Source organism: Opisthorchis viverrini, assembly GCF_000715545.1.
Source record: "Opisthorchis viverrini unplaced genomic scaffold opera_v5_312, whole genome shotgun sequence".
Classification (NCBI taxonomy): domain Eukaryota; kingdom Metazoa; phylum Platyhelminthes; class Trematoda; order Opisthorchiida; family Opisthorchiidae; genus Opisthorchis; species Opisthorchis viverrini.
In genome coordinates, this window is record NW_008751970.1 from 111,203 (window position 1) to 136,344 (window position 25,142).

Here is a 25,142-nt window from a genome sequence, read left to right on the forward strand (position 1 = left end):
CACATGTTCCAACCCCCAACCTGGAGGGCCAGGAGACTGTGTTCGTCAGACCTCTAACCATTGACCAACCTGGTATGAGAGACTCTGTGAGTATCGCGGGACACTCTCCAGTATAGCTCAATGGATCGCTGAGGTGCGGAAACCGTCACACCACGGTAAGGTCCAGTCTCTTCGTGACGGGACTATTTATCAAACCTTTATCCATTTACCAACCAGGTAGAATAGGCTCTGTGGATGCCGAGTGAGCATCATTCAGTACAGCTAGCTCAGTTGGTCACGGAGGTGAGCAGACCATCGTACTGAGATGAGCTTCGACCTCTGTGACGGGACCTTCCTATATAAGCTTGAATAAGTGTTTTTAACCCAGTGTGGCCCAATTTTAATGGCACAGTCGAATTGTCTGAAGTCGGTGCACTGGGTGGTCGCATTACCGTTACCCTGCCCCTCGATATTTCCCTTCACAAAAATCGAAAATGAGAGAAGCCTACTCTATGCGTCGTTGGTGGATCTGGAGTTGTTGGATCTCATTTTTATTCTCAAGTTAGTTTAAACGGCCTAGTTGAGACAAAGCTGAAAGACTACACTATCTTTGAATAATCCTGGTTGCAGCTCATCCGACCCAGAGGCTCGATGGAACCTCCAGACAAAAAGCAGGAAGGGGGTATAAATTCACAGAGCCCTTCTCGAGTTTTGCGGATTGAATGAAAGATGTGGATATAGGGGCAGACGACTTACTAAGCTTCTGAAAACATTCGGCCCAACGGTCAATACACTGGTTAATGTCATACTGAAAATTTCCAAAATATCCTTGATCACTTCACCAACAGTTGCTTTTTCGATCCTGTTTGGTATGTCAGGTAAAAAAAAACTCCTTCGTTGCGAGCGCCCTTCGATTTTACCAGATTTCTCACTGTGTTTGAGGTGGCGTCTGATAGCTTCTGTTGAGTTACGGCAGTGAAGCATCTGTGTTGAACACTGATGTTATGCTGTCGATGATGATGATGATGATGAGTTACGCTCAGTGTTCGAAGGGCTACGTCCAACATTAGAGAACATCAGTGACCGCTCTGGAATCTAGTTTTTCATTTTGTGAGATTTCGGAAACCACACGCCGAGTTCCCTACCCTAGGAATGGCTGCGTCTATCTCATCTGTGTTGTGGCTGACGTCTTCTGAAGCCTCGCATAAGCTAGTTCCTTAAATTCGCTTAACTCACGGGCCAAAAAGTTTTCAAAAGGTCAAACGAAGAGTTTTTTCTTAGGTTCCCCGGGGAAACTTATGGAAATTTCACACCGTACGAGAGCACGGTCTGAAATGACATGAGGGGTCCAGGACAATCAACGATCAAGAGCAGAGCCTCGCCATGGGACGCTAATGGCTGTTGTCAGTCTATAGCCGTCGGTAGAATGCCAGGTAGAACAACGGCGTCTACTGTGTCTGAACCCCGTACTACTGAGAAGCAACCGATGATCATCTGTACAAACTGATCACCAGCCTCATTACATCTTGAATCTAAGCTAAGCAAATCACCAAGTCGCGCATTTGTGCACTGAGGCCGCCGGTGACGATATCGAAGCTCCTCGTGCTGAAACGGAGAGTGACCAGTTCCGGTAAAAAGTATCTTTCACAGTTTGTTAGTGCATGTGTAGAAACTGCAAAAAACAGAACCGATATTATTGTTTTCGCTTACCCGCGCGGTTGTATGCAGCAAGTAAGGCAATGCGACCGGTGGCACCACGCTTATGACATGCGGTATGAATGTTATTTTATTTGTTAATTTCGTGTCTGTATGTGAATTGAGCTACTCTCAGGTCGCCCAAGCTTGGGAAAGTGGACGATTAGGGCCTGCAACCAAAACCTTTGGCTGGAAAGCCTGATTGCAAGATGGCGCTGTTTGGCGTGAGCCTATCACAGTGGCATAATTTTTATAGGGCAGGGTTAGGAGACCCATATCATTTGACCAACCATTACGAGATTACGAAGGTTGTATATAGTCCAAAGGGTCACGGAAATGCACAGGTCATCATACCACTATAATGTCAAGTCCCTTCGTGACTGTGCGCTCTTATCGAGTGTCACTTTTCCACAGTGAGTCACCATCTTGTCAGCAGCGCTTATCCGTTAAGTGTTCGCGGCATCGTGATGCTACTGAGGAACTCCTTTGGGTCGACTGATTTTCCGCAGTTCCAGAATAACGGCCACCGATCACACCAAACATTTCCAGTTTCCATCTAACATCAGACGCTTCCAATTTACGAAATGTAGAATACATGTATTGTCTGTTGCATTGTACAAATCTTCATGTGGGAAACGGTACTTCCGGTCAAAAGGCACCATCCAAGGTGTTCAGTAGATTTTAATTGGACAACATGTTTGTGCGCCTCTGTGTTAAAAGCGTATGAAGCGAGGTGTAAGAATTCCGACCAGTAAATCCAGTGGTCAACCAACGTACCTTGGTACGCGATCGCTGGCAAACAAACTGTTTGACTAATTATACAGACAGAAGTGTCCATCACCTGTAGGGTATTTATGCATGAAGGTTCTGGGCCTCATTCGGAGGGAGGCTCCTCGTTGTATTTAACAATTACGTGACTACACGGGACTCGTAAATCCAACCAATTTGAGTTCGCTGTCATTAACACTTATTTGACAGTCGGTTGTACATTAGGCTGCAGCGTTTCAGATAGTATGCATGCTCTTGTTATGCTCTTCGTGATGCCAATTTTCGCGGTTTGTTTCTTCTAACCAGTAGTATCCCTTGTGAAGGTTGAATTTTCAGTGTTTCCTTACTCTCCTTTGTTACGTCAGGTTTGCCATTCCAGCCGAACGTTGATCGTCAACCCTTTAGTTTGGGTCAAGTCAGCGGTGGACTGGTGGAACGACCGATGGTGCGGGCGGGAAATGAAGGGAACATCTCCGAACGATCAAATCAATCGTCCAATCACAATCGAAGACCGATTTCCGGACAGCTGGGCCAGCGACGCTTAGGCGTCACTGATCCAGAAGCTACTGGGGGTTGGTATCCTGTACGACGCCGGATTGTCGCCTCATATTGTCCTAATTCATTTGCCGACACGGCCGATTTCATTCCTTACGATTCCTCAACACGCTTGGAGCTTCATCCGAACACACCCAGTAACCATCAATCGTACCATCCGAGTGTCGCGAATTCGATAAACACACCAGACGTTTCTGGGGACGACTGCGTAGTTCCCGTTCGGCGTCTTAACCGCTGGGGAAATGAGGAAGCTGATATCAATTGCCATTGATGAACTTTTCACTAGTTCTCATCAACGGCTGTTGTGTACATAGATGTAAGGGTATTGGGCACCCCCTTCAAACCATAGACTGCGGCTCAATGGCTCCCGTTTAGACAGTGTAGACTGTACATAGCTTCACTTCGCAGTCCAACCTGTAAACCTCTGCGCGTTTTCGAATCCCTATTCATTCTCCCATAGTGTGCTCATATTGCTTTTCTCTGCACATATCACTCAAGCAAATAATTCCTGGGGCAGTGACAGGCACAGTTTGCTCCATGTATTGTGTTTAATCCCGGTGAAACAACCAACGACTGACCAGCAGTTTTGTCTTTTGTCTATTTACCGGGAATATGCTGGGAAACTGGGATAGGTTTCATGGCGTAAGAGCTCGGGATAGCTCAGTGTCTAAGGCGCAAGCTTACTGACCTGAACGTCCTTCGTTCGAACCCTACCTCCGCATCTCAACTGCTTACGTCTGGACTTGGGCAGCTTGGCAGTATCCCAGCCCTTGCGCTCCCATCGGGTGGCATGGTAACTAGCCACAGAAACAACGCCACAAATCAATGATTATTTATTATTATCATTATTTCATGACACAAACCTCAAGGTGTTTCCGCCTTGTTGTAGCTCGAGTTAAGCGTGCTCCTTCGGAGCAGCGAAAGCATTCGGGAATATGTTTAGCGGAGTTTTGTCTCTTGCAGAGAAGTCGAGTGCAACTGAAAACCTGAGCAGAGTCTGTCATTCGTGACTACAACTGCCATCAAAAAGTTGGACTAGTGTCACCATAGCATCACTGAGACCCCTGATTTCTTAGTATGATACATCATACATACATACATCATGATAGTGGTAGGAGATCATAAGTACGCTCAATACGATTACAGACTGCTGTAGGTCTCATATCCATAGGGTGTATTGTTCATCAACGTTTCACTGCATATTCATCAGTCTGAATAAAAACCAGTTATGGAGGGGAAAAGCATACTCTAGCAGCTTCCTCTGTTCCGTTTAGCACTAGACTAATGGCGGCTTTATTACCATAAATTATCTACGCTTCTCGTTTGGCTATCATGGCTGGAGCAGTCGCTTATCATTGCAATGCTTGAAGGTGCAACTGATGGGCAAAGTACACGAATGCTTTGCGGACTCACCAGGTATATTCCGGTGAGCATAAACAGTCGGCGGGTCGATCATGGGCGTAATACTTAGGCACTTATGGAGGCTATGCATACAACGGATCCGACATATTGCGATGCTCTATCAAGCTCAACGGTTGATATCCGACTCGAGGGGTACTCATCATAACAAAGTTGAGTACTAGTTCTCGCCGCTCGTGCACGATAACGGTGGAGAACCATCACGATTAATCCTATTGAAGTACGTCTGTCCACGAAAAGTTTGAACAAAGATAAACCTATTCTATGAACTTTGTCACGACTGCTTGAAATGAATTGTGTAGGATGTTTTTTTTTGCTTTCCATTCGACTCCAGCCCATAGGGTCGTGAAATTTCATTTCATGTGAGCGTTGTAATTTACTGAGCTGCTCACAGTGTAGTCACGTCTGAGGACTTCGAGTCGTAGGGTTGGTATGTTCCTGTTCTGTTTTCACATCTGATTTTGCCACTGAAGTAGACTTCCGAAAAATTCAATTCATATTGTCTCAAATAGGCATTTGCTCATACGGAAATGCATTCTCCTCAGTTGTTGCAGAATATCGTATGGGCATACCTCGAACAAGTAACCGAATGTGCAGATATCATCCATGGATGCAATACAACTACCCAGACCTCAGCAAACTTCTCAGGCAGCTGATTCATCTTATATCGGTATAGGCCTTTTTTATCATAAGGGCGATGAGATACCAACTCAAAAAAAGACCGTCAGATTTCGCGTGGCTTAGTAATCAGGACGGCGATGGAACTCTCATTTTTTCCCGGCTGACCCCAGTGGATGGACTTCTTCGCACCATCTTTGTTCAATCGAGTCGCGAAGCAAGTGGGCGCAATGGTATCGCACAGTCACTCGTTCGTCAAATGGCCAAGTGGCATACACCGAAGCCAGCAGAATCCGACCTGTTTCATTTGGTGCCGCACTGTAGAAAACATTGAGATAACCACTCAAGGGACTCAACATCCACACAAGCTGATTATGCAAATCACGCAAATAGCCACTTCATGTTTCCTGAGACCTATCACTATATCAACAGTGTAAGCGTTACGAGACCGAAAAAACATTATGTATAATGTAATGGATAATGGTTAGACAAACATGGGCTAGCTCCGTGTGGCGGTAACCTGAGAACAGACTGGATCAATGACTGGAGATGGGTTCAAAAGCTGCAATATTGGAAAGATGAAAATAACGTGTTTGCCTCCAGGTCAATTAGGATCCTTCTGAGTGAGGTACTGAACGAGTATGACACCAGCAGAACAGCCATATTCGCCGTACTCGCTATATTCGGAAGTGACTGGATTATGTCGTCTACCGGGACGGCTTGTTCTCCATCTCTTCCTCAAAGTGGCGATTAGGAAACATTTTGGCGCCGCTAGTGAGACTTCGTCGACCCCTGTGCTTCGCTGCAAACGTTGCAGGCTATGGTGACTGGTCAGTGGTATTCGACCACTCCAGTCCTATCTAGATAGTAATGTACGTAGAGGTGGGCATTCAAGACTTATTGCGGTAATTTAGCATTATTGAACATCAAATCTCTTCACTTCACTATCAAACCAGCATTAGGTTCTCTCCCTGTCCAATCTTTTCTATGCCTTAGGTCTTTTTATACGAATGAAACCAACTTATTGGTTGCGACACGGAAACGTGACAACGCCATGATGACGACGGTGACATCCTGATTAGTTCTCTAGAAACTGCATCCCAGCAGTGACCCGTATATTCGGTGTACTTTACGCGTCAATGTTTCGGGAATGTCCCTAAACTGGCAGTGAGATTTAATAACTTCCTATCGGAATAGCACATTTCTGAACGTCGATTATTCCATGTGTCATCCCCATCAAATCCATCGGTGAGCTGCGTCAATAGGTACTATTCGACCTTGCAATCTTTCAACTACGTTATGTTCATACGGTTCATAAAACGAGGTAGTTTGAGGCCTTACCAGGAGCTCGTTGCAGTTAGAAAATTTTTTACCTGAAAGCATCTGTTCAGCCACATGTTCTAGTAGTTATCCAAAACCGCCAACCCCCGTACCCGGACGAAAACGTAACTTTTAAACGTATCTTAGTGAAGTCCTGTAAATAACCGGTATCGAGATCTAGTGGGGTATTTCGGCTACTGGATGAATAACCGTATCCAGAAGTGAACAAGGCCCGCTGAACGAAAGGACTGGTTATTAGACGATCATCATGAAACTTGAAACCACAAACGCGACGAAATCTTCTGCTCGGGCAGTCAATCAATGCACAGAAGCAGTCAGATTGGTCGAAAAAGAGGCATTGGGACAGGTGAATACGACTACATGAGTTATTCGAAAGACCAGCACAGAAAATGTTAGCAAGCAGTCCCGGAAGTAAGTGTTCATAACTTTTATATTCAAATCGAGAGCAGCACTCCGAAGCAACATTATACAGATTAACAATGACCAATGGGTACGAGAAGTCGGGGCCTCAATGTGATTAGTTTGGTTCCATATGGGAACAGGTAAACTGAGCAAGCAAAAGCAACTTCATCTGATTCATACAAAGTTGTGGCAAGAGGGAGAGAGAAACAGGGGATACACCCAGAAACCGCATGGAGTGAATGCGACCGGAAGGGTCAATCACGTGTAATGATAAGATCCCAACAGGCGGGTAAAAAATTGATTGTGAACTTCTAACTGGATGACAAATCACCAGTCAACCAGAATAGAAACATGAAAGACGAAGAGGCGGTATGGGGTTTCCGTAAGTTTTCTTTTGGACTGTCGGGATCACTTCGGTTTGTACCCAAGCAGTTTATTCATTTGCTGATTTTGTTTGTTCATTGTTTCATTGATACTATTTATTCGAGGGGCCATTCGATCTAACTGCTCGTTTTGTGCGCGCAGCTCTTCGTTCATGCCCTGAGCAAGACCTTTGAGTCGAGACATTCCGTCGGACATGAGATTGAGATTTCTTTCATAATCTGAATCGCCAGTCGCACTCTCAGAAACCTGTTAGAATAGAGAGGAAATCAAAGGCAACAATGATCTCATAGTGAAGGTCTTGTATCGGGTGGCATTTTTACCGATCTAACCTACCAACATTGCAGTTTAGTTTACATATGCATTCCATCGTGCCAGGCGCACGTGAAGCTTCCGCGCATGCTTCCTCCGCATAAGAAACACCATCTGGGAACACCCAAACTGCTTACCTCGAGGTATTGCTTAGCTCAATCCCTCAGAAAGCCAAAATCAAGAAGGCTGCGAAGACTTCGCATTGTAAACATTCATCATCATCGACAGCATGACATCAGTGTTCAACACCGATGCTTCACTGCCGTACAACCATGACTTATTTGAAAGCCTTATTGTAAAGAAAAGAATAAAAAGGTGGACGGGAAAGGGACTTAGTGCTAGATTGCCACAATCATTACGAGGTGCCTACACCTCCAGACATTCACTCAGGCGATCTGGATAGAAACTGACAAGATCGCCACTGACATCGGTTAAAAGCCATAGTTTAAAGTGTCTCCAACCAGGTACAGTGAGGAGCACGCGGTCCCCATCCTGGAAGGCGAGTAGCACCGACAGCACCCAAGTGTTTCGTGATCTCCTTCATACCCATCTGTCAGGTCGAGGGTTGGTCACCTCTCTGCCTACGCCGTTATGAGTTGGGCATGGAAAACAGAACCCTCTTCGGCAAAAGATGGTTAGGCATACGCAACACATGTCCCAATCAACGTAGCTTCTGGTTGTGGCACAACCGAAAACTCGCTTTCTAACTGCCTCGTTACGGATTCGCGGACACCAACCACACGAGCAATCGTTCTGAGACAACGATTGTCGATTGTCTAAAGACGTTCCAGTTCCGCTGTTCCAATAGGCCATTACACGGTTGTTGCCGAATTTACAACCAAACGGGAACGATAAGTAAAGAAGTTCGCTGACAATATTCCCGTAAGAATATTGTGCGGTCGAAGTTCGGCTAACTACTGGTGAGTCTACTCGGCTTGTTCCGGATATGCGCATTTACAAGAAACGCATTTCTCTACGCAGGTGAGCCATCCTGACGTTATTCACCTACATCCTGTTTGTTATTAACTATGCGTCCACCAAACAACAACTGACCTATGGGTCCGTAATCTTCCACTTTTTTTGTCCTGTTTCGCTATGGAAGGTGAAAAGTGGAAAGCTGAAGTGGTGTTAAAGCAATCAGCCAAATCGTCGCAGAGTCGTGGGGTGGGAATAATCGAAGATCTTTTGTGGTTCGGATCCGCTTCGCTAGAAAACGGATGGGACTCATATGGGTGCAGTTTTGTTTGTATTATTTTCACCTCGTAAGTGGACGGTGTTTACCGCTTGCCAACGAAGGAGTTTCACACACGTGGAGAAATCGTGTTGCAAAAAATCCAACCCCAAAAGTGATCCCCAAAGATGTTTCTTAGACGACGGTTTCCTGGAAGGAGACAGCACTTCAGTTCCTCAAAGCTGACCGACGTAAACAGACATTTGGTTATCGCATCAGCAAAAATCCCCACATAAGTTCAGTTGGAAAAAAAATAAAAGGACGATTTACCGGTTTTCCCGACTGACCACTGGAGTGTGTAATTGTAACCTAATATACGTCCCCGACACACTGCTGAACGACCCCCGCCTTCCGCTACCGGGGTGAGGTACCAGCCAAACGAACGCACAGAGCACACGGATACCGTTGTTTGCGAGAAAATGGGTCTTACAGTCAAAAAGTGACGGCCAGAAGTATCCACAAGGGAATTTGGAAATCACATGTATATGAGGGACTCAATAGTCTCCCGTGAGAACCCAGTTGATATGCAGATGAGTGCTCTGTCGAGATCTGTCCATTTTGGGTTCAAGTGAAACATAAAGTTGACGGAAACTCAGAGAGCTGCACCTACCTGATGAGCCCCAAGAAGGGCTAAACCAGCTGTCAAAGAGCTTTCAGCAACCTTCCTTTATGAAAAGACATACTACTTTGGGTTTTCCGTCCCGAATGTACATCAATAAATGGTTGCATTTAAGGGTCAACAGATAGGAAACATCAGAAGCAATCGTGAAAATACACAAGCAACGCATTATGAGGTTCCAGTGAATAACTGAATTTGAAGACAAGTCTGACACTCAAACTGAATAGGCCACATAGCGGACAGTAAGTGCACAACGGGCATGCTGCAATAGCAGTTACCGTGCAGATGGAGGTTCCGCCCACATTTAGAGCGGTGTGTCAGTTACTCGAGTTACTAGAAACAATAAAAGGCTAATCATGCAGGTAGTCTTCGCATTCCGCAGGAGTTTAGGCTATGGGCTCATTGTTTCCTGACGGATTGGTCATCAGTTGCTGCTGGCCACAGATATCCATCCCTGATTCGCAACTCCTACGACAGATCTTACGACTAGCGAAATTCACGACATGCAGTTGATACAAGCAAGAGGACAATGAGGATAAAGGAGCTACATGCTGTATCTCAAAATCTTCATTCCAGTTCCCCATCGCCTCACCATTGTTCTTGTCCTTGTCAGAAATGTATACCTGACAGCGAGCAACACGTGGGAATCTGAATTTAGAGTTTAACATACACCGTTTTCTTGTAACGCTGTATTTTGGCAGCAATATAAAGCGCACAAAGCTCGCGTAAGGCTGGAGCTTGCGGTTCTAACGCAATGTATACAACAGAAAGATCATCAGTGTCGTTAACTTCCATCGACCCATGGTGTGGCGCTAGCTAGGAACGGTAAGGAACACCCGTAGTCAATGTACTGAATTGGGGGCGACCAAGAGTGGTGAGTCCTAAACGTTCGTACAAGTAGGATATAACGCTGTTGCTTTGATATTTTGCAGGGTTTATGGTGCAACCTCTTTACTACGGATCAAATCTGTCTCTGACTTTTATTATGCTTGGAACAACCTGACAGTATCTCTGCTATCGTGCCTCATTCTAGTACCTGATAGGTACGCACCACAAAGATCCTGCAAAGGAATGATTCTAGTAGCTCTGAAAGCTTTTGTAAATTGATCATGGAGGAAATCACACCACGCTAAACACGGAAACTATTGTCAGTCTGTTCTTGACTGTACACGAAGAGATTACATACAAATGCAGGCTCTTGGAATTCCAGCGTCGTTACAGTGGGTATTCGATAGTGCCATAGAATTCGAAAATTGGGTGATGCAACAGTCTTCTACGAGCAGATATAGTCACCCATTGACAACCGTACACCAATCTTCAAACCCAACTCGCAAACAGCAGGTGTGCAACAATAAAATGGTCCTAAGTGTTTCTTTATGCGCGGCATGAATAGAAGAAGCAATCTACCTATCATAAGCCGTGGGACCGTTGGAATCAATGCAACTCTGGCGCACGAACTATGGATGAGGAACACGAGTACGACAGCACAGCAAGAAAAAACATTTGCAGTTCACTTTAATTTGTAAAGCTAACTTACCAAGTCAACAGAACGATGAAATCTATCAATAAAGTAGCTGAAATGCTAAGTGGAAGGATGTACAATCCTTCGGGATCCCCGTTTATACTTCCGGAATGGAACCTTGTTGTCAATCCTTGATCGCAATAGTAGAAAGGACTTGAAGACGGTTGTCAAGTACAAAGCCTGTTAGCTAAAGTCTAATCCGCGCAAAATCCAGGGTCCGAGGCCCTGGTCCAACTCCTCTAATGACCTCTTCATCCTTTCTGATTAGACCTTGAGTATTTGCCTGTACATCAGCTCCGCTGGTTGCTACAGACTGCACAACAGCTACAGCACACCACAGACAGATACATTTTACTGCTAACACTGTGGACGTAGGACGAGGTCAATACAGATGGCGGTAAAAAATTTATTCGAAAGATTCGAATGAATTGCACACTCACCATTTGATTATTTGGTAGCTGACTACCCCATGAAGGAGCTTGCAGAGAGGACTTGAAGGCTGTTGGTGGCGCTGGAGTTGGTAATGGCGCGGGAGCTGGTTCCACAGGGGCTGGTGGTCTAAACAAATGCGGAGAACAGGCGGTCTCTGAAATCGGAAGCTGTGTTTGTAAGCGAATCATTGTGAAGCTTCATCGTTTGTGAAAGGTATCCAGCTAACTTTGGATTCACTAAAAGCTTACGGAGTAGAAAAGCTTAGAAACCTTGTCGTAACCGAACCGAGTGATGCAAAATGATGGAATATTCTGGGATGCAAATGAAAATCAGATGAGCTACAGGAGGGGGTAATGAAGTAACGGTAAAATCTTCGTCTTATCCGCACCGAGGTGCACGCTCAGCATACTTGCATGCATTTAAGGTGTGACATAAAAATTCCTTGGTCTCATACTACGAGCAAAAAGGACTGAAGGCAAAAACAGGACGCTCAGTGACGAATTATGGCGACAGCCCGTGGTCATCTGGTTTATTTCCGTTCCATTCTATCTACACTATATTGAATGCGGGAACTCGAAAGCCCTAAAAAATGACAGTACGGCTGTGACGAACGATTCGCGAAATTCACTAGCTAACCTATATGCAGCACATTTGGTTGAAGAGGAATATCACGAATGATCAATTCAGCTGGGATTCAGTTGTCCCCTGTTAAGAACAAATTAGCGTGCAACTGAGTGTATTCACAGAAGTGGCATATCCCATGATTTATCAGCTAGGTTTTCCAAATTTAGCCCTTAGACAGCAAAGATGCAACCGTGGTCGCGTAACATTAGGCTATACATGCACTGTTAACCGTGAATGAGTAGCACATGCAATGCAAATATGGATAAAGGCGACGTAAAAATACAGCTGTTGAGCATAAGAAGTGACCTACTTGCGAGAGAACCAATTCCGTATACCACCGAACACGCTGGATAGCGTATTGATTTGTCGCTGGCTGTCCTTTTGCAGCTGACTGATGTCATCCAATCGCCGTTCGGCGTGAGAAAGTTTTTCTCCTTGATTTAACAATTCTGCTGCAGTCTCCACTCCAATACGCTCAGAGCTCGCTATGCTTGCTAATGCACGTTGCTGGCTAGCTTGGGTTCTGGCTCTGCTGTCGGACAACTGGGACTATGAGGAAGAGAATATGACGAAGGGAAAATGATGACACAGTACACTACCGAATCCCCAACCAACAATACACAGGTAACAATTCACAATACGTAAGAGCAGCACTGCATTCCCGATGAAATATCAGAATGAGTGGTTAAAATGGAGAATAGTCTTTGAGGCGGTAATAGGTATCAGATCATCGAGGTGTGGGGAGGCTTCTGACGAGTAAGATAGTAGCTCCCTATAGGGATCCTAGTTAAAGACGGAAGTTTAGGCCTTATATCCATCGAGGACTGTCTACCTTATGTGGTGCAAATTTTGTTTTCTGGTGAATGTTCTTGGGCGCGAATGAGGATCAATAACGAGACTATTAACCACTACTGGAGGCTAGTTTACACCATTTTGTGAATCATGCACCAGCAAGTAAGCCATAAAAGGGAGCTGCTGCCATAGTTGTCGTTTGATGGGACTATATCGTACGGAAAAACGATCAGTGAAACGCCACATAAAGCTTAAACAGATGCTATTCACGACCATACGAATAGCCTAACATAACAACTGCCAGGAATATTCTTATATTAATACGCGTTACTTATGTCCCAGGATCCAAATACGAACCACCACCTCGCGAGCGTGACAACAAAGGGTCAAGACCCGACCCGCATGCCAATTTATGCGCATAATAGCCAACAAAGTGAATTGTGTTGAAACCTACCTGAAAACTTGTTCACAGTTTTGGGCTGAGTCTGACGGAAACATAACTCTCCATTCAAGATAAAAATCTTTCAGCCGTAGCACCCCTTCGGTGTCTAGCTATCAAGCCACCCGAGAGAGGCGCGAAGGCCGGGATACTGTCAGGTCGCCAAAGCATCATCATCCTCAAACTTACACAAGAGCAGTCTAGCGCCCGGATTAGGTTGTAACCGCGGACCTCCTGGTCAGCAAGTTTGCGTCTTAAGCACTGATCTATCTCGGTCTTCCCCCATTCAACTGGTCGACGGAATGAATGACTACGCAACCATCACGAATTCGAAGTAATAGTTGACCCACTGTAAACCTTTCGTCAATACATCGGGTTTCCGAACTTCTTCCATGGACAATGCCCTTTCATTCGCCATGTTTCAACCAATCTGGTGTCCGATGACGTCGTAGCTGTCCATGGTATTAGACTTGACAAAAAAGAGGGAATGCGACTTAGGGGATTACAGACAAGTGGAGGCCTGCGACGCAGAAAACAAGGAAATGAAATGTACCACACACTTGAGGTGGCATTTTGTCACTGTACTGTAGAAGTAAGGACGTTGTCCAGTGACACGATCCAACAGTGACAACGATATCTGCAGTTCAGAGAGAGCAGTTAATGAGTGAGTTGTTCGCTCAGTTTGGAATTTTTGCGGGTATTTTTTCATTTTAAACATATACATCATCAGCACCTGGTAGTAGCAGTTGTGCGACAAAAGGTTTGTGTAGCTCGATCGATTCCTATAAAGTTCAAAAACTTACGTGTAATTCGCCATAACCAAGGAAAACTGCTCGCAATCGGGCACCCAACAAAAGTATTTCACCTTCCTCTAGTAGGCCAGGTAAGCCCTGTCCTTTCGCGGGAATACTGTAGTGGCCACCAAAGATGAAAATATCTGACGAATATTACATCAACGCATGACTGGATCCACATAACTGTCATAATAATAGTCTGGACTTATTTGGAGGTGAGCACTGACGGAAAGTTTGGCAACTGTCTTGGAAGAGGACAGCAATATTGATAAGCATTCCCAGCAATTCTACAGCAATTAGTTAGCGTCACGGATACGCCGACCGAGGTCAGGCGATTGACCAGCCGAAAGCTTAGATATCAACCTGGTGTAGTTCTCTTCTTCCGAAAGAACTTTCGCTACGCTCGGTCAGCACCGCACCCATTGGCACGATGGCCATCAGTAGTGATAATGGACCCCACTGTCTAGCAGCTCTGATAAAAATAACGGTAGACAGAACCTGAGAAAGTATCGGGAAAAAAGGCTCGGCCGATATATCAGTACATAATACACCGGTGGCTATTCCAGAAAGTATTCGTCATTCAAGGTTTTTTAAAGGGTGTGGAAAACAGCCCGTACCTGTATGCTATACGACCCTCCGGAAACGGAAGCCTCTGTTCCAAGCCATGACGTTCCTCTGTGATTTTGAGTGCTACCTATCGAGCCAAAACCGCCAACTTCTTCCTCATCAAATGGATTGCCCGGCATCCTGTCAGGAAAACGACCATCCACTGAAACAAGAAAACCCTCCGATTTAAATCTTGTAAAAACCTACTCTTCTCCATTGCACATTGAAAACAAGCAGCGAAAACGTTTGAGAATGAGCAATATTTTGATTGAGAAATCAATGCTTCGCAATGAAACTGTTTGTGATTGCCACGCGAGTCGTAGGAGCATCAGGACTGAGATACCACCCTCATAATCAGTACCAACATCAACACTGATAAGCACTGCTGCTTAGCTGTCTCACAACGGTTAAAAGAAGTCCTATAGAAGTTGGAAGTAAAGAGATGAGTTTTGGAGCTCTTCAAAAAGGTCTGATGTTCCCAGGAGGAACAATCGGGAACAAATCACCTGGACATTCCCCCAACACTGAAAAACTCAGAATTTTGCGAGTGGGAAAGGCCCAGCACCCGCAGCGAACTGCAACTTACGTGAGCTCAGTAGGACTCTGACAGGGCAGTCCATGTTTTCGTCCAAGATGTCATGCACTTCTATTTATATAGATATCAGCATCAGCAGTCATCGCATTATCCAACGATCTTTCGGTCAGCTGTACACGCTAGTCATATGCATATTCAGTCCAAGTCTAAGCGATTAGTGTGATATGATTTCGACATCGAGCGGAGCACAAAAAACGCCGCTTCTGCTGGTGGGATTCTGTATAAATGTTGGGCGTCATGAATTAACCCGTTAAGGCTGACACGACCGTGTTGGGAAAGCATCCAACGGGTTGACCGCCCTCAGTCATCGAGCCCTCAAAAGATTCAAGTCTAAGGCAAGCTTTGCTGTAGATGTACTATGCTACTCACAAGGCTCCTGGAATCTATTGGACATCCCATAATCGTTTTAGCTTTGTTAGGGTTCGTCGTTTTCGGGTCTTGCTACCCGTTCTGATCCGAACACTTGTGGCATGTTCAGAAAATCAGATATTTGGGCGTTCATTCGTATCCCGATAATCTGGAATGAGAGTGATGCCCTTCAGTGTACTGCGAGGGTTGGTTTTCACATCTGATCGAAAAGCAGATGCCCTTATGGGAAGAAAGATGTTTCCGGTCGATTTCAGAGCACGCACTAACAGTAAGCGGGCGAACCGGACGAATGATCGACCTCGTCACCTATCTATTTTCTTCACGGACATTGCGCCTGAACATCCATGGATTCAAATTCTATCACAGTGTAGAATTGCCCTCCGGAGTGGTTCTGTTTAGAATTTCGTCCATCCGTTGTTTATTCGTAAGACGTAGCAGCAACAGATCCCCAAAACTCAACCACCTGCCAGTCGACGAACATCAAGTTTCTCTCTGCATCGCGCCGTCCCCTCAGTGGGATTCAATGTATATCAACCGTGACGCCATACTGTATTGGCTGTTTCCAGATCATTCACTACTGCAATCCGCGGCTACAGCTTCCTCAGATAGACCGCTCAACATGTTAGCCATCGTTTACAGTAGCACCCCATAGTTTTTTTTAAGTTTAACCCTCTATCTATGATGTTTAGGTTTTCCTCTTGAACGGCTGTAATATGCACGCTATGGAAGCACCAGGGGACAGTGATTCTCCGAAGGCAGGTGTTCACGACAATTTCTATGGATGGAAAACAGAAACAAAGCTCATGAGCCAAAGCCCAGTAAGCAAGGTTGTACATCACCAATACTTACATATGAATCAATCAAAATGACAGACACTGTATACTACAGGCCGCGTCGGTTTTCGGAGAAGGGTCACACGGACCAAAGCAAGAGCATATACCATCAGAGTATGAGTGAACCAATTACGGCTCGGGAGACGGCGTGCCCTGATTGGTCAGCATGCAAGCGCATCAGTGCATTAAATGCCAGATATGTAGGGCTTCTATCCATGTAGGCCACACTGCCATGACCCAAATGGAACTAAGGACTTCTCGCCCAGCAAATTTCTCCTCCTGAAACGCTGATGCAACCGAGCTCTTGTCTCTGAGTTCATGGATCCATAGGTTCACGTGTTTTCCCTGCATCCAAGATTCACGGATTGTGAATTATTCAGGTCAGTGCTTTGCCAAGAATACTAGATCTTGTTTGTTCTCGTCGTTCATCACTCTTGGTTTACACAAAGGGTGCAGGATGAAAAATGTGTTGTATTGCACGCCAATGTTTCAGCGTTGGGTAGCAGTCTCGCCAGATAGTGTACCTACGTAATGGTGCACTTGAATGTGATTTGCAGCGTAGCCAACAGTGCAATTAGGGATAATGGGCACTATACCTACAGAAATGATAATACTTGCCGTAAAGCTAAACTGTGCTCTAATTCTGAAGGGCTTTCAGTCAAGTTCCCGCCGTGTGCTGACGGGGTCACCGGCAGAAATCATCGATTCTCCTCACTCAAATAGGACGTCACTAAGTGTGAGGACCCAAGAAGTGACGATAGTTGTGAGGAAGGAGATCACAGATCCCAAGTCCACAAACATATTCAGTGAATCTAGCTAAGCAAGCACAATAGGTGCCCCTCCTGTGAACTTTTTTCAACTTGACTTGCCCTTACTGGACATCGTGTTAAGAGGAAATGGTCGCTCCGTAATCCGGAGCCAGGCGAAAGAGCTCCGAAGGAGCTTCCACAAACAACAATGGACCAAGAGCATTCCGCTCGACGTAGCCTGGCGCACAGTTTTTGGCACCGCGCCGTCACGGTCATTGGCAGAGTTGTGGGTTTCCCAGCACTACGTATTTGGGCGAGGGAAGTTTTGTTGCCTACAATTGATTACTGGTGTGCACGCACGCTGTCGAACCCAATTAATCGTTTTTCAATAGTCGGAATCAGCAAATATGCTCATGCGTGTGAGCCCCGTACTAGGCACTCATCGATTACATTGCCATCATTGACTTCAGTTTTTCCCCACTGCCCAATTTGGGATAACAGAGGCCGAAACAGCGCAACAATTAGCACAGGATGAATGAAGACAAAAAGTGACAAAAACAATGAAATGCTGAATTTTCTGTTTTGTAAACTACTCGTAACTGTGTTTTCTTTTCCATGCCGGCTTTGGCACGATGAGGTGCACAATATCCGTTTCGCAAATCCTCAAGTTGTACTTTATTCTTATTGTAAGCGTATGATCACTCTTGACGGTATACTACCTACTAGTTAGGAATAAACAATATTATTATTATTACAAAGCCAAAAGCGACCGTGGGTTATCGAATAGATCCCACGTGAGTAGCATATTACGTCTACAGCAAGGCTTGCCTCAGACATTGCAGTGTTTATGATCGTACCGTTGTCGAAATTCTTTTCTGAATCCTTCAGCATAATGCTTGGGCTCCTTTTTACAGTGTCTTCCTTAAACAGCACAATCAACCACTTTATTTCTAGCGCAAGGACGGTCCGGTCACAAGCCTTAAGCCACGGATAGGCCCAGAATATTGGCTGCACCTGAGGGCCACACTCAAGCGGCTTTAGAACCGATGAGAAAACGGAGAGCGTGCTGTGCTCATCGTGGTTGTTCCTGTAGATAGCCGATAAATATAGTTAGTCGAATACGAGGAAAGCAACCGCGACATACGCAGGCACATAGCTCACTCGGGCTGCACTCAAAAGCAAAAGCATGGTTGAAAATCGGGTTGAATTTCAAACATAGATCGCCGAGACTGCATGTTAGTCGCATTTGGAAAATCTTCACTTTCGAGCTGCGTACTCTTTCGCAGAATCGTTGCAGGTATCTTCCGGGGGCCCGTCTTCAAGCTTGTCTATTTTCTCCGGGATTATTTCCATCCCATTTGGTCCTGGAAAGTGAAACTCTTCTAATGAGATGTCTTCACATTTGAGGTCGTTGACACCGCATTATCGTCATTTGAAGTTGGCGGGCAAAAAAGAGCGAGAGAGGGTAAACCGAGAGACTTCTTGCCTGACACATGACAAGAAAGGTGTAACGGTGAAAAATGAGGAACCAGAACATCAGATCTGGTGAAGCAGCGGAGTTGACATCGTCCACTCGGTCATATCAAACTAAAAGCTAAAACCACCGCTAAGGCACCGTAGCCTTGAACGTTTGGACTCATGGACAGGGGACAAAAAATGTCAGTGGGGGGTGACGACTGAATGGCAGTCCCGTGTAACGTATGGTACTTATTCCATACAGCTAAGGGGAACTTTTATTTATGCCTTTTAGCACTTTTATGTACTTTTCAGTTACTGGTGTGTGACAAACATTTGATTACTTCTTTATCTATTTGAGAGCAAAATTCAAAACATTTGGGTATTACCCACGGCTTCGTGTTTGGTATTTGTTTTAACCATTACTTCGCTCATTAGCCATACTTTTCTCCCTCTTATCATTCTAATCTGAAACTTCAAGCCCGGCAGTTTCTTTATCATGGATGACTAGTAGCCTGTCTCAGTATAACTACAAGCTTACCCTGCTACGGTCGCCATACAGGTACCCACAAATATGTGCATCAAACCTGTCCATCAGTGGAGCAACCAGTCTGCGCGATGCATTACTCGGCTTTTCGTGGGGACTGGCTAACGTGTCGTTTACCGTCAACATACGATATCCTGACACGGTTTATGGAAGTAATCAGTACTAATAATGGTACTGGTAACCTTTCGATGGTGGAGTGCCTTCATCAACCGTATGATCATTGCATTTTACCTGTATATTGCATAGCAATATCTCAAATATCATACCGACTGAAAGGTGAGTCATACTGATACAGAAGATGCGGTTGCCTACAGACTTCATAAACGAGAGATTCCGCTGGGTTCCTGGTAAGCCTCGTGTCAAACCCAATTTCTTATGAAATTATTTTGTTTTGTTGACCGAAAAATTATTTCAGGCTGCTAAAAAGTTATAGATTTTAGTTGTTATATCATTCACAGTTTTCCCGCGTCCATTTTTTGCCTGTAAACCACAGTCGGCTATTTGGGTGCCAAACATTAGGTGCATTTTCACACTTTTTACGGAACTTTTACATTTTATTATTCAATCGCCTGTAGGATGATTATCCATAAGGCAATGCTGTATCAGGTAGTTGAACACAAGGAGGAGCCATTTGCACCTATAGAAAAGCTGTACTCGGACGTAAGTAAAACCCAAGACGAGTAATGGATTGTCAAAGTTTCGTACCCTTGTTGCGGTGTCTACAGGCTTGGTAGACTGGCACAAAAAGCGAGCATACACAAGAAGAATTGCGTTGATGCGATCAGACACGGAGACATGACGCAGTACCTTTGTCGGATTGACTTTCAAGTGATACGCCGTGCAATCTCTTGGAGGCGTCTGGATTATTCACGACATCTTGTTGCGGGCACATCTTGCTGAATGTTTTAGCTTTCACTGTGACTGTGATTTATCGTCAGCAGATTTCAGATTATTTGGGCCATTTAATTCATACTTATGACTTAGCTGATGCTATCCTACTGATTCAGTTTTTCAAAGAACATCGACCTCCCTACCCCTGTTTTTTGGTTATCTTTGGCATCGGTCTGCTTAGCAGTGATGCTATATTGATATCAGGCTATTTTTGATGGCCTGCTTGATTGCTGTCTTACATAAACTATTTCGTTTTCATTACAAAATGTATATTATATTTATACCTGGAAGCTAATGTTCGGAATGTTTGAGTATTGCCCTTTGATGTTCTGAAGATAAGAATGCGCAAACGTTCTCTTCGGCAAATCAGCTGCAAATGTAGTCCAAAACACTGCTGATTGCAGCGCGAAATTACCTCCACTGCTTCCCCGGCCATCACATGACGCAGGGTATATACAAGCACCCGCTTTAAACCTACACACGTAGATCATCAAGAGCAACCTTGAAGGATGTGTGCACAAGCACAAAGTGGTTAGACAATTTTAGACAAATCCACGAAGCGTATATGAACAGACGAGATATGCAACCACTATCTTGTCGGACTGACCGCGCGCTCTGAATTATAATGGTGGACCACAATGTAGAATAACAATTCGACAGTGGAAGAAAGTGGATAAATTCCACGAACCTTTTTTAGTATGATTCATGGAACCAAATACTCGTCGGGCTACTGAAAATTCATTGAAGGCCCACGATCGTTTTGTCCTGGTTGGGGCTCATCATCTGGGTACAATCCATGATGCTCCGTTAACCTTACACTGTTTACACACAAATTATACGTAACTTACAAGGGTCACCAACATGCAGCTTACGCTGTGAGGGAGATAGTCGTTCAGGCAACATCAGGCAAGAGCGTCCGCGTACTGTGTGTTTTGGGCAACATAGCGATGGTCAGATACTAACCATTCACTCAAGGTTAGAGTAGGGTAAAAAGAGGGCGACGGAGCCAGAGCTCAACTCACAACCTAAATATTCAGCTACAAATGACATGAGTGGGCGCTCAACAGGCTGATGGCGGTGTTTTTTTATTACACTGTTTACTGCGTTGAGCCCCGTAATGTCGGAATTTTAAATAACGGTCGGTTTGTTGTTTTATCTTGAGACCGCGAAACCACCATTTTCCTGGTTAAAGCTTGTGGTTCAATCGGCCAAAATGGATGATGGTGGCCTAAAAAGAGGTTCGATGTGAAACGTGTTTTACCAATAATTAGGCAGGTAGAATAATCAAGTAGCGCAGTCAAGGCCAGACACCTCAAGACTGCCTCACTTTCTCAGCCCATGACCGAAAGAGATAAATAGGTCTGGTATGTGGGCTAGATGAGCTTCATTTTGCGCGTAAGAAGCTTAAATAACTAAGGGCCCTACTGAGAGTGTACATTAAAGGCGAAGGATCGTCATGCAGCCTCAGACTTCATTGAATAGAAAAACAAAATATGTATCAATGTAGTGATTTGCATGTAACGATATGTATGTAAGGATCTGCGTTTTGTGAGGATGTATAAGGTAACCATGTACTCCGGTATGGCTTCAGGCCTTGCTGACTAGAACCACAGTTCTGCTGATTCCCGGAACTTGACACATATTTTCCAGGGTTCATATTTGTGCGGTTAAACGAAAAAATAAAAAGAGAGTTCCTCAGATAAAACCATCGGACTTACGATAATTTTATAACGCCCATGTTGGCAATGTCTCATGGGCTTAACCGCGGAATACTCACGAATACTCTTGGAAACTCGTTTTGGTGGATTGAATGTTGAAACTTCGTATACTTAAACTTTAGTCCTTTGTGTATTCGCTGCGAAAAAGTTGTTATTGCCAGATTTTTGACCAAACGACTAACGACTTTTGACTTTTCAGTCACTTCCATTGGTATGAACTTCTTTGCAACGGTGCTGCAGACCACGGCTGGGACTATCTAATAGGCTGATCAATCGATTGACAAAACTAAAATGTCACTGAGATGCCGATCGAGGATTACCGTTTACTTCGCCCAAGCTCGAAATTGCTGGCCTTTTTAGACACCATAATTCAGATGTGTCCGGTGTACCCTGATGGGGCAGTGGTAACGCGCGCCTCGAACGTGGAAATGTGGGGTTTGAACCCCTGCATGGTAGAGGATGTGTATTGCTGACGAGCTCTAATAAGGGTGAAATATGAGGCCAGTTCTTTATTTCTTTCGTGTGGACCAACTTGAATAATTGCGCTGTAAATGGAAAGCGATTTGGCAGGCGAGGGTTGTATGAACATTCACTCTACAGACTCCGCGACCATTAACACATAGTTAAAAATTTTGTATTTCGTTTCCCGGGAGCATGCTGCAATTAATACAGGTTTGCCCTACCGGTTGGTAAAATGAACCTGGTTAGTGATTGTGATTAATCACCATGTTTGTGGTTGTGTAACTAAGACAAGAGTGAGTATAGCTTACTTTATGCCGTGCACAGGAATAGTAAGGGTGCTGGATGAATACCAACTAGGGATTGTCAGATTGCCGCTGCTTTCATTGCGCACAGGTGACAGTTCAGTGCGCGACGTTTGTGATTAGCCTACGTGTAAACCAGGCGATTTGTGAACCCAATTTCTCCAGAAAGTTCTAATCTGTCTTGATCCTGAACGAACTGCACTCCTCATATGCCACAGTGAGGCAATGCCACAGTGAGTGAAGTTTAACTCAAGTGTGTCTCGAAAAACTCTGAGTCGGCGAAATTAAGTGTTGAAATGCGACGTGAGTATGGCCTGTAATTAAGGAATACGCAAAAGTGTCTACAGGTAAGGATAGACTGTTTTGCTCTCACCTGAGGATTGAACACAATGCACCACTGTCTGAAGACTTTCAGCTGCGTGGCCTTCGTCATATTTTAATTGCTTTACCAGTTGATACCCACATCAAGGAGCAAGAGATATTCAAATGCTAACCAACTGAGGACGATCGCGCGTATGATTTTTGAGGTTCTTCGCCGAGAAAAAGAGCCGCTGCCTACAGTTCCAGGTTTGCAGCTTTCCTAATAGGATAGCGTTCAGTACTTCGTTATTTTTATTGGCATATATCTTAACCCTTACATATTTATCAAGAAAAATATTACCATTATATAAATCTGGGATCGTAACTCATATACTGAAACTTACTTGCTGCAATTATACACGATCAAAGATAGTAGGACTAAGAGTGAACTTTGATTGACTAACCCACGAAAATGGAATCTCGAGGTCGGGTGTTATAAAATCTTTTGTTGACCACGGCCCGGACCAAGTACTGTTGGGAGGCTCAGTGCTCCTTGGATTTCTCAAAAACGAAAATTGTTTGAAGGCTTTTACTTCATTGGCGAGAACGTCAAGGTCTGTAATCTATCATGAAAATTTTCGGCATGACTGCTTTGTTCCAGTGAGCGCGTCTTCAAGATGATTTACTACGCCGGATCGGAAAAGGCGTATGAACATACTGGGGTATGGCGAGTTAAAGCAAAACGGGATTTCCTTACAATGGGAGAATTGGCAAGTAACTCTGCAGCTTCAATAACTTATGGAATTAGCTAGGGCAGTGGTGGACGCAAATATGACGGAGTCCTACGGCCGTAACTAAGGTTGTCGTTGTACCTACCGGTCGTATGAATAGCCCTTCCGAGTAATCATCGCTGCAGATACCGTCACTATATCCGGAATCTCGTGCTGGTTATCATGGACTAAAGGCTCCAGGTGATAAACACCCACCGCTGGTCGCGTTTCTGGTGCAATGCTCAAGTTCAGTCACATCGGACAGCTGAACGAACATGACTGACGCACACGTCTAAAATTCGGCTAGGGACCCACGATGCGCGATCAACTAGTCAGATGCTTCCTACGTCAACCGTAGCATACAGCTAACAGCACCCAGCTGACGCACACGACTAATTTGCGGCTAATGGTCTAAGATGCATAATAAATTGATCGATACGCCTCCATTCATATCCACCGGGAAACATCGAAGGTCCAAACTCTACAAGATGGAAAGCTGTATTTTATCGGTCATTTCGATTGCCACGTATGTCTTGCCGGGCAGCGGTTGGACGTCTTGGTGCGCAGTGTTCAATGAACCACTGACGTCCTAAACGATGTGAAGATGATGTCGGGTTATCGAAGTATCACAATAAGATCGGCAGTTCATTTTTAAGAGGAGCACATCAGCGGCGACAATCTCGACGTTATCTTCAACGGTTGGTTCGCATTGCCATGTTTCTTATAGCTTGGCTCTTACTGTCTGTTAGGACTCAACAACGGGACGTACCTAAAATTTCTGATGTCCTGATAACGGACAAACAGCCTGGAACTGATTAGCCATTCGTGTATCACAAGAGATCATCTTTGGCTTTTCCGCTAGCTAGCGACTTACCGCATTGGTCCCAGTAATATGCTAGTAATTCACGGTTGTCAACGGACCCTTGGAGCCTAGAATATGGACGCAAGAAACTTCCGGGATGCACTGTGCTGAGAATCTGTGTTTTCATCCAGGTTAATACCATAAGATGGCTTCGTTGCGGACCACTTAGCGAGAAAACCTTTGCATCTTCTGAGTGGGTCGGGGGCTAGGCGTCTGCGGACCAAATCTCGGTATGACCATGAAGATCAATAACGCACATCAGGCATGGTTCAGCATCACAACAGTCGACGTACCATTATACGGGATTCTTTGCACATAGCCGCCAGTGCTACCCTTCGGTCGGACACGAAGCACAGAAAGGCACACTTCTCTGTCTTGGGACCACTATTTCGGTCCAGGTGCAGTACGCTCGACTACCGACTACCTTGGCGTAGTACCACTAGTCCCAGAACGATAAAACGCTTAATTATATTCGTGTTCCTCTTGGATTCCGGTCCCTGAAATTTGTCCAGCACTAGGCTCAGTTTTTTACGCATGAAGTAGAATTTTGACTGTTGTTGATTCGGAAAAAGTGTACGATGTGTCTCGCCTTGGTATTTTGCAACCATTATTGGATGTGAAGGCAACCCAGGAAAACGCTTATGAATAGGTTTTCTTACTGTTTGGGACCGACTGGTTCCTGAATGCAGATAGCAAGCGGACGCATTGGAGCCACATTTTCTGGAAGGTGGTTCACGGAGCATGTGCATTCACATGTGTC

At 44.9% G+C, this 25,142-nt stretch overlaps 3 protein-coding genes across 3 annotated transcripts in view; 1 reads left to right on the forward strand and 2 right to left on the reverse strand.

The window, feature by feature from the left end:
* The window catches only part of T265_09865 (hypothetical protein), a gene marked incomplete at both ends in the record, with an annotated part of 47,847 nt that extends 44,267 nt beyond the window's left edge, over positions 1 to 3,580 (forward strand). Inside the window, one exon of the mRNA XM_009176067.1 lies at positions 2,808 to 3,580. Coding sequence (XP_009174331.1) covers positions 2,808 to 3,268 — 461 coding nt within the window. The remainder of the gene's footprint in view (positions 1 to 2,807) is intronic.
* Positions 1 to 4,453, reverse strand: part of T265_09864 (hypothetical protein) — a gene marked incomplete at both ends in the record, with an annotated part of 18,158 nt that extends 13,705 nt beyond the window's left edge. The window contains one exon of the mRNA XM_009176068.1: positions 4,411 to 4,453. Coding sequence (XP_009174332.1) covers positions 4,411 to 4,453 — 43 coding nt within the window. The remainder of the gene's footprint in view (positions 1 to 4,410) is intronic.
* A 2,057-nt stretch (positions 4,454 to 6,510) lies between these two features.
* Positions 6,511 to 15,794, reverse strand: T265_09866 (hypothetical protein; the record flags this gene model as incomplete). Its single annotated transcript, XM_009176069.1, has 4 exons — positions 6,511 to 7,407; positions 11,283 to 11,400; positions 12,209 to 12,447; positions 14,541 to 15,794. 4 exons carry the CDS (start codon positions 14,667 to 14,669, stop codon positions 7,186 to 7,188), a joined length of 708 nt encoding a protein of 235 aa, XP_009174333.1.
* Between the last annotated feature and the right edge of the window lie 9,348 nt (positions 15,795 to 25,142).